At 57.1% G+C, this 10,470-nt stretch overlaps 1 protein-coding gene across 1 annotated transcript in view; it reads right to left on the bottom strand.

Moving 5' to 3' along the window:
- Positions 1–1,510: 1,510 nt before the first annotated feature.
- Positions 1,511–10,470, bottom strand: part of LOC123926584 — a 57,857-nt gene continuing 48,897 nt past the window's right edge. Inside the window, exon 4 of the mRNA XM_045980539.1 lies at positions 1,511–1,776. Within this exon, the coding sequence (XP_045836495.1) occupies positions 1,625–1,776 (152 nt within the window). The 3' untranslated portion in view covers positions 1,511–1,624. The remainder of the gene's footprint in view (positions 1,777–10,470) is intronic.

Genomic DNA, 10,470 nt, shown 5'->3' with positions numbered 1-10,470 from the left:
CTAATTTCGGGCACAGGGACGGGTTTCTGGCAGCAAAGCCTGACCTCCAGAAGCCAGAGCACCAGTCGCTCCTCCACCAGCCATCAGCAAATGCACTTTTAAGGCAAGACCTTGGGGAGCTGCCGGAACGGGTTCCCATTATGCAATGCAAGCCAGGCCCCAGGTAACAGGATGTGCTGCCCGTTTTATCTGGCTCGTGCCAAACAGTGAGCCCTGGCTCTCCCCACCGCCACCCAGCCCCCGGCTCAAGCGATTATTCCAATGAACAAAAGTGGCAGAAAATTCTCAAGACGCTGCCGGCGTGTCTGACTTTTGCCAGGATTTGCAGGTGGACAAAGATTAATTGCGCAGCTTTCCCACATAATGGGGCAGGAAGGAGGGTGTCTCAGAGGCCACCACTCTCCGCCTTCCCCTCCCCACGGAGGACAGTGGATCCCACTAATTCAGTCTCCGCCAAACCAGTCCCACTCCCGAACCTTGCGACTCAGGGTGGTTTCGTGACAGCTTTGGTTAAGTGTGTGTATGCATACAGTGTTTAATATTAAAGGCAGCCTCTGCAGAGCCCTTGGAAACCACACGCCCCTAGTGTGGTCCAGATGTGTGGGAAAATACGCCACGTACACTTAAAAGCAAGAGGCTGACGAGGCAGCAGGCAACAGAGGCAGAAGCTGCGTCCTCCCCGGCACTGAAGCTCAACGCTGACACAGCCCACGGTCGCCGCTGCGACGTGCACTCTGCTTCCCGAGTCCCGGCCACTCTGTTGATGCAGGGAATGTGTTCCCAAGGGCCACTGCGGAGGCGTGGAACAAGGCTGGGCCATGGGCCCCACGTGCCATCACCTGCCATGGCACCGCCCATGGAGACGGGGCAGAAGGGCGTGGCGCCTCTGCAGGAAGGCAGGCTCCACAGGAGGAGGGGACCCAGAACACACAGAAGCCATCATCTGGGTGATCCCGAGGGACCAGAGAAGCCAGATGCAGGAGAGTCGAGGCCACGGGCATCCAGTGACCTGAAGTTCAAAATCAGGCCACACGCAGGTGGCGCAGACCCTCCAGGAGGGGAGACTGTGGAGAAGGGCCTGGAGGGTGGGTCCCACTCTGCCCCTTAATACGTCGGTGCCGGTTACACGGTGTGCTCAGGTGGTGAGGTTTTGTAGTCCAGACACTTGGGACGTGCCCCCCCCTTTTGTCTTGCATATAGCAATACATCAGTCCAAAGTTTTAAAAACTCTGTGACATCATGGCCACATGGCCAATCAACCACTTCCTGTAACTGGAAGTTTCCAAGGAACCCGGGATGTTTTGCCAGCCATGTTCTAAGGCTACTTGTTGAGTCCAGATTCATGATCATTGCCCCTCCCAGCATGCTCTGAAAGGCTCTTAAATTCAATAGGCAGAATGAAACCCAAGCAATGAAAATACCACAAGCTCTCAAACTTCTGACGAGTGACAGCGAGGGACAGAGCAGACGCACAGCCTCCTCCTGTTTGGACCTGGAGGCATAGCAGCGTGGCCGGCCACATCCTTAAACCATGAACAGACCAGAGAATGGCAGGATGGCGCCGTTAGAGGACCCATGGGGCTCAGGAGGAATGGCAGGCCCGTCTACTTACGACCCCGTGGGATCAGTCTGTGCCCGTGCCCACACTTGAAGCCAGATGCAGCCACACATGAGCTCGGAGTGCCCACACGTCTCCCTGCAGGTCCCTGCTGAAGTGTGTGCCGAGCCCTGGGGACGCGGACACATCCTTCATTCCGTCTTTGGCCTCTTCTTGACCTGTGGAAATGACGATGCCAAGTCTTGACGGCTTGTTCTCATCTTTATGTAACACCAGCCACGCTGTTGGTTCTGAGCGATCAGACCGCCCTCCAAAGAGGGTGCGGTACCTTCATTCAGACCAATGGGGAGAGAGAAACTGAAGGCCAGAGAATCAGAAGGAGTCGGGGGTGGTTACAGTCTCGCGGGAATTGACACAGGGACTTGGAATGATGCCAGGAGGTTCACAACTGCGGGTGGCACCTTCCAGATCCCTGCGGCCTAAAGGGGGCTCCCCACCCAGCAGCAGCGGGCGGTACGGACCCTCAGGCCCTGGCCCAGAACCTCGGAGTCAGAATCAGCGTCTTAACTGGATTCTGATAGGATCTGTAGACATTTAACCTTAGAAATTAAGGTTGTGGCAACGGATCCAAAGGCCTGTGTTACACTCAGCCCTGCAACACTCACTCCAGATACAAAGTTTCTTTCTCCCCAAGATGGAGGGAAACATCACAGATGCAAAGACAAGATGTAAAGCACGGAATATGTACACAGGGATTGTCCGGCTCAACCTCAGATGTCGCCGGAAAATACAGACAGAGAAACACACTCATAGAACACACACCTGCACACACACCTGTGCGCACACACCTGTGCACACACGCACCTGCACACACACACCTGCGCGTGCACACACACACACACATCTCCTGTCCTCCAGCAGCTCAAGGTTTCAGGAGAAGACGGGGAAGCATAAGGTGTAAATTTAAGATAATAGAACGTCACAGAAAACCAGTTTCAGAATGAATGAAAATGACAAATATTGAACAGGTCAGTTGTGACCTGGGCCAGACACCCAGCCCCAGATGTTCGCCACAAATCAAGGCCCAAAGGGATGATGCTGGCCAATCTCACCCAGATTTCAAAGGGCCACCGACACTTCCCGCAGGCCGCTGTTTGGGGCTTTAGTCCCTGCACAGAATGTGCTATGACGAAGCTCCCGCCAGGCGGGGTGCGGAGGAACCAAACCAAGGAGATGAGGGTGGAGTGCTGTGAGTGTCCGGGAGGCTCTGGGGGATGACATGCCTCTTGTGGGGCCACCAGGAAACCCAGAGATTCCGGACACAAGGCCCGCTGCCTGGACGGGGCAGCTGCTCCATCTCAGAGTGAGCAGGGACAGAGCACACCCCCCACCCCCCCGGCAGACGGTCCCTTCTCACTGAGACGGGACGTCAGCAGCACACAGGAGGACCAACACCTTCGTGCTTGGCTTTCCAGTGCACCCATGACTGAAACACCGCCACGGACACGGCAGCTTAAAGCAGAACGTACCATTCCCAGCTCTGGAGGCCGGAAGCCAAGTTGGGCCTATTCTCTCTGACACCTGTGGCAGGGTCCCGCCCACTCCTTCGAGGGAACCCCCTGCTCCCCTGTTTGCAGACGCCTCACTCCAGTCTTGGCGTCCACTGTGACCCGCCAGACCACTGGAGGTAACGTCCTTTCTCGTAGACGCCGCTCATGGGTGTAGAGACCGTCCTAATCCAGGAGTACCTCATGTTAACTTAAATAAATTTGCATAGACCCTTCTCTCCCCAAATAAAGCTACACCCCAGGCGGGGAAGACAGCAGCACATCTGTCTAGGAGACTCCGTTCGGCCCGTTATACTCCGTGACGTTCTCACCGCAATCTCTGCCACCAGGGCTATGAGTCCGCAATTGTCAGAACCCGCTCTGCCCGTCCTGAGCCTGTGTCAGCTGCAGACTCAGGAGCACTGTCCTGTTCAGGGCACACTCACACACACACTGGCACACTGTCCTGTTCAGCGCACACTCACACACACACGCACACACACCGGCACACTGTCCTGTTCAGCACACACTCACACGTACCCCGGCACACTATCCTGTTCAATGCACACTCACAAACACCAGCACACTGTCCTGTGCAGTGCACACTCACACACACACACGGGGTGTCCCTGTGACATCACGCTGCAGTGGAAAGGGACAGGGCTCAGGGCTCACAGCCCCATCAGTGTCCATCATGGTCTTCATTTTCAAGACGAGCTCCTGCAGGCTGAGTGAGGACCGCCTGTCCCTGGGTGTGTGGCAAGGTCACGGGCATGCACCCACTCGCACACACTCGCACACATGTGCACACATATTCTCATGCACACACACATGCCTTTGACTTCTGGACACCGAGAGCACTGCGACCCCTGAGAAGGCCGACTCATGGAGGGAACTCGGTGCCAGGGCCATGAGTGGGGAGCAGGGACCCCACGTCTGCATCCCACCTGGAACGACTGTTTTACACCAAGCCTGATGTTTCAAGAAGCACAGTTAAGGAGTGTGACGTCAGCCGTGTGTAAAATGACGTGGGCCGGCCGTTCTGGTGTCAGCACTGCCATCCTTCCACCTGGACCCCTGACCACGACTCCTGGGCTGATATCAGTCCCACTGCGCCCCAGGAAGTGGGCCCAGAAGATGGCTGCGTGTTCCCGGAGAAGTAACAGATGCAGCTCTGAAATCTGCCCAGCGAAAAAGAACCTGTCAGCGATTCGGGGGTTCTTCGCTGCAAGCTGGCACACACATCCCTCCTCATTGTTTTATTTTCGGTTCTCAGTGTCTTGTGAACCAGACCAACATGCAGGGGTGTTGAGAAGCGTTTTTGCAGCCATATGTTTATTTTCACGATGTTGCCGAGCAGAAGTGTTTGTTCATAATTTCTCTCCTTGAGTAAAAGCATTAGCTACCAAACACTCTTGGCTTCTGAACTGCCACCAGCAGCTCCCCGCCCTCCGTCTCAAGTCATGCGAGAAGAACACGCCAGCTTCAGTCACTTGATCTGGAAGGTTCTATCCAGTCCTGTGCAGAATGGCTAAAAAACCTGGACTCCTAAAGTCCTGTTGTGGGACGAGTGTGGTGCTGGAAGGCGGGGGGTGCAGTGCTCCTCCCTCACACCCTTGCAGCACAGCTGGGGGCTTGGCTTTGGAGGAGGGTGCCCACCCCAGCTGCCTATGGAACAGAGCCCAGGCGGCTTCCCCCCCTCAGCTCTCTGCACAAGGGTGTGGGGAAGGAGAGGACCCAGCTGCATGCAATTTAGTCAACACGCCATCAACCCAAACGCTTGTCCCCTCATCTCTCAGTGCCCTGCCAGGAAAGCGGGAATGGGCAGTGCCAACACCCACCGCCACAGGTCTGGGGTGCCCCCCACCCCACCCCTCCCGCCAGCCCACGCCACCTTGCTGGCCGGGAGGGAAGGGATGCTTGGGCGTGGGAAGGAGGAGTGGCGGGAAGGGTCTAGGGCCCTGGAGAGGAGCTGGCTTCCAGCACCGGGGGACAACCTCCCTGTGAAGGCTCCCATGCCCCCACGAGCAGCCCCCACTCCGAGCAGGTGAGCTGCGCGACATCACCCCCATGGTGCAGGCTTTCAGGGGAGTCGCGCCCGCGTCTCTAACGAGGCAGAACATTGACATTTGGATCACACGACTGTGGAGTAATCCTTTCATTTCCTTACCTGGGATGAACAGAGCAAAAAGGATGTGAGAAATTGGTTCATTCTTAACCCTGGATTTGCAGTTGCAGATCATTAAATTGGAAACTGAATACACTATCCATCAGTGGTTAATAATGTTCCATTTCCTTTCTCTCACTGTTCCAGCGCCGTTAGGGGTCTGCCCAACACGAAGCACCTTGGCAGGGCTGGAGGGGCCTGGCCGGGCTCGGGGTGGCTCCGTGTCTGCGTGTCCTCGTGTCCTCCAAGGCCCCTCCAGCCGGCTCAGGCCTTGGGGGACACACACTATGGCCTCTGGCCCCAAGACCAGACCCCGCTCTGAGCCACACTTTCCACGGGCAGCCATGGTTCCTCATGACCTTGGCCACGTCCTCCCAGCTTGCTGGTCTCAGCTTCCTCATCTGTCGAATGGGACTGAAAACACCAAGCTTCAGGTGGTGGCTAGGAAGACCGAAGAATGAGGCCTTTGGGGCACGAGGTCCTGGCCAGGGGCCCTTCTCTCCACGTGTCCAGGAGAAAGGAAAGTGAAAACAGGAGGGTCTGGCAGGAAAGCAGGAAGAGGGGACTCTGTGTCATGTCGGGTCCAGTCCCTGGCCTGGAGATGTGGATAACGTTTCCCTGGAACAGAGCCACCTTTCCTTACCACCTGTCCACGGCTGGTTTTGTGCCACAAGAGCAGTCGTGTGGGTCCTCCAACATCCGGACAGCAGAGCCTGAAAGAATGACCATCAGGCCCTCTCCAGAACACTTGGGCCACCGGGTCCCGTGGCTGGTTAAACTCTCAGCTCCGGGCCTTAGGGAGCGACACTGCCTTTCACAGAACCTGTGGAGGGGCTCCAGCCGGTCCGGATGGGTTTTGCTTACTTATTAATACAAACAAAGGGTCTGGATGAGAGAGATCCATCAACCACCCGCTGCAGCACCTCTGAGCCGGGTGCACACGAAGCCCACGTCGGCACACACTAAGCAACCAGGGCAGATGAAGAATGCACTGAGACTAGCCGAGTAAGAGACCACAGGACCCCCCTGAGGAATGCCAGTGGCAAGGGGCTCCCAGAAATGCAAGCGTGTTTGCAGCCTAAAGACAGAGGTCGGGTTTCCCCAAAGGAATCCCTACATCCGTGTCAGCCACGCCCAACACCCCACAGTCACCTGCAGCGGGAATAGGAACAAATGCGGACGTGCCATTTTGAAAAAGAAAGAGGAGGGAAAAACAGACTTTCTGAATGGCCAGCCTCTCCACTGACTAAGCAAATGCAGGGCAGTTGATGCCACCCCTGTCACTCTGGTCACACCGGTCACATCGGTCACACCGGGACACAGTTTTAAAAGAGTGGTCCCACTAGTGCATGGACACACACGTCCCCAGCGTCCTCCCCAGGAACACAGATCAGCACCAAGTCTCGTCTTTTAACCAAGTGCGTCCTGGACGGTGTCACAAACACAGGCTCTAACCAGAAACTCTGAATTCTCTTCCTAATGACCTGTCGCGAAGAAACGAGAGCCGTGCCGTAAAAGGAGTTTGCAAAGATCTTCGCTGCAGCGTCAAGTCTGGCCGCAAAGACCTGGGAACATCCTGTCCCACCACATGCAGGCCGTACGTGCGTGTGGCAAGCCATGCGTGTGCACACTCAACCACACCACGCGTACACATGTTTGTGAGCACCACACACAGCACCCACATCTTCGCACACACGCTAACACGTTCGAGCCCACGAACACACCACAGAGGCACTCCCATGCACAAAACACATGCGTGTGTGTCTGTGCACACACACGTGGAAACAGGAACATGCCGGTCACATGAAAACTTGCACACACAGCACACATGCACCTACGACACATCCCAACTGTGCAAGTCTGTGCACACACACGCGCACACATACACACGCATGCACACATACGACACGCCAAATGAGAAAGTGCTTTCTTCAGGCGTGGGAGATAAAGTTACGCTGAATTTTCTTTGTATTTTTCTCTTTTTCAAGTTTCCAAAAAATTTTTTTGGCATTTTAAAAATACAAAGTGTTATGTTAATATAAAAGGGAGAGATGAAAGGCACTTTTTAAACGAAACTGTCTTCTCCGAAGTGTGTTATGTTCATTCTTGCCTTACTTCATCCTCCGTCCCACTCCTGCCGGGCCGCCTGCTCCATGCCCCTCCCCCATCCCGGAGCAGTGGGGGTTTTCAAAGAAAGGTTCAAATAGGTGGGAAGTGTGGACAGAACCTGCGGGGTCTGCAGAGGCCGAGCGTTCTCCCGTGTTTATCATGTGGGCGGTCGGGCTGGGAGAGTCGACGGGGGGCCCGTGATGAACGCACAGGTCTGGGGTCTATCCCCTGACATGGTTACAAGCACGTGTCCCCTCCGGCTTTGGGGTCGGCTGCGTGGACAACCCTGCCATGGTTCGTGGTGCTGTCATGGAGGGGGTGACACGTGCACATGGGGCCACACGCCACTGCCTGGATCCCGGCATGCAAGGGGGAGCCCTGCCCACCACAAACTTTGGGTCAGAGCAGGTGGACTGCTCAGAGCCACGTGTCCAGGCGGAGAGAGCATCATGTGCCCTGGATTCCAGCCGAGGGAGAGACCCTCGGAACCATCATCCCTCCTATTCTCTTTAGCACTCGTGACTTGCATGGGGAACACCTCATCCCCATGGGAAATCAGCCACGGGGGCTCACCACCAAGAGCATGGAGACAGAACAGAGCTGGGAGGCTGCCGCCTGCTCACCCGTGCAAGGTCAGACCCCTGGGGAGGTCATCCAGGGCCCCAGCCCCACCAGGGTGGCAAGCACGCACGTCATACATGGACGCCACGCCCTGCGGTCCCCCCACGTCCCCTCTCAAGTTGGACCCTGCTTCTGTTCTCAGGGACCGCTCAGCGTACGGAAGTACGTGTGTTCAACAGGGAGATTTATAACAATGCCTGATCTGCTCTTACACAAGCCCGGTAAAAGCAAAAAACACCATTAAATCTGTGCTGCACACCTGGCCCCACTCTCTCCATGAGAAATCAGGTTTGCAGGAATCAGGACGTGGAGACGCTGTCCTCAACGCTGGGAGAGAAGATGGGGGTCTCCGTCACTGGAGGACCCCGTCCCTGGCACTGCGGGCATTGTGGGCACTATGACAGTCCCCCAGCTGTGCCACAGGCCCCACACGCAGACCTGATGCTTGGGGGCCTTCAGGCGCCAACAGCCTGGGTTTGAACTACACTTGTTCAAAGTGTAGTTCAAACCCACTTTTCCTCCTTCATGGTAATTTAACACCAAAATAAGGTTCCTACTCTTGCTATCTACCTGCACCCCTGCCCCTGCTTTCTCTGCACCAGGCTTCTCCCCTCACCTCCTTCTCACGTGCAGCCCCAGGGAACAGCCACCTCAGCCCAGCCATCCCCAGCAGCGAAGGCTCACGGCTAGTGGTGGGGGGTGTCCCCAGAGCATGTCACAGGTCCAGGGCACAGTGGGGGGCTACGATCAGTGTGGATGTCTATTCAATGACCCCAGGCCTGGACTCTACCCACTGGAGGAGGGTTTCTGCCTTGCAACCATGGCCCTAAGATATCCCCTTCTCTCCAGTTACCTGTCTTCAAGACCAGAGTCAGAGCCTCCCATTGGTGCTGGCCTCCACACAGCCACTGTGTTACTGGAAACAGAGCTGGACCCACAATCATATGTGGAGGCCTGCAACTTGGCCAGCGACCTGCTGGGGGCTTGACTCCCAGAACATCACAGGCTAGAGATGTTCACATCAGGGTTCACATCAGGGTTCGCTCTGCTCACAATCCCTGGGCATTGGGAGCTCAGGCTACATCTGTGTTCCCCCACAGGGCCTGGCGAGGGCACTACCTCGGAGGGGATGCTCCCGTTCCCAGACCTCCCCCTCTGTCTCCCTCCAGCCGTGGGTGACCAGCCCCACAGGGGCTCGATGGTGGGGGGCGGGAAAAGGGAGAGTGGGCCCCTGACCTCCCCAGGCTGCGCCCCAAGGAGGCCCCACCACAGCAGAGGAGCCCTCTCCACAGGTGTGGGGAGGGGGTCCTGGCCACCGGCGGGGGCCGGGGCTCTGGAGCAGACTTGACACCAGAGACTAGGCGAGGTGGGAACTCCCCAGGGAAGAGCAGAGAAAAGGAATGAAGGGCCGAGAGAGCGTGCAGGGGTCAGGGAAGCAGGGATGTGCACACAAACCCCGCTGGGGAGCACAGGCCCCATCACCCGCTCAGCCATCAGCCCTGACTGGCTGTCCCCGTGGGCTCAGCCTGCTTCAGGCTGGGGTGCAGCCAGAAGTGGGTGTGTGTCTCTGGGAGACCATGTCACGGTGCAGGGAGGGTGACAGGTGACGGGCTCTGAACAGCAACCCTGCCGCATGGGTGTGGGGGCCGAGGGGGCGGAGCACAGCTCTGAGCAGAGGCACAGGGTGCCTGGCTGGGATGTGGTCCCAGCAGAGGCCCCCACACAATATGAAGCAGGAACCAGGAAAGCACCGGGAGCTCGGTGTCGCAGAGAGCCTGACGGAGCAGGGAGAGGGTGCGTGGGGCCTGCGGCAGCACGCCACAAGTGCCCCTGGAACCCACTCCAGCTCGGCCTCCGAAGCCTCTTCTGGCTGCACCTGACAGTGAGAGCCAACAGGCGGCAAGATGCTGTGAGGACACCATGAGCTAGCAGGACGTGTCTGCCTATGCCAGCCCCGGCCCACCTTCTAGAATGTTCCTGGCTGCACTCTCTGCTTTGGAGGGATGGCTCTTGGGAATGGCAGTCATGGCCACGTGGCTTCTCAACCTGGAAGTAAAGGAATGCAGGGCGGCCCCGGGAGGGAGGAGGGGGCCAGCACAGAGACCTCCACCCCAGGCCTCAGCCCTCGACCCTTGCAAGTCTCAGTATTTCTGCTGCAACAGAGGCTCTGACCATCTGTCTCAAAACGTCCACCAGTAAGGAATGATCCCTCCGCTGGGACATGAAGCCAGCCCCCACTTGGGAAGTGAGTGCATCAATTCAGCATTGATCAGTGACTGTGAGTGCCTGGGGCGCTGTCCTTTTTCGGAGGCCTCTCAGACTCCACAGGCCATCATCAGAGACCCAGCAGAGCCTGGACTCCATCCTTCTACAGCAGAGAGAACATGCTTCCTGGCACTCCCACTCCCCTCCACATTGCCTGTCTCTCGTGCCTTCTGAACTTGTCTCCTGGGAAAAGCAAGTGAGCC

Source organism: Meles meles, chromosome 16, assembly GCF_922984935.1.
Source record: "Meles meles chromosome 16, mMelMel3.1 paternal haplotype, whole genome shotgun sequence".
NCBI classification, from domain to species: Eukaryota; Metazoa; Chordata; class Mammalia; order Carnivora; family Mustelidae; genus Meles; species Meles meles.
The sequence above is the reverse complement of the archived record's forward strand: the minus strand, read 5'-3'. Positions and strand labels throughout refer to the sequence as shown.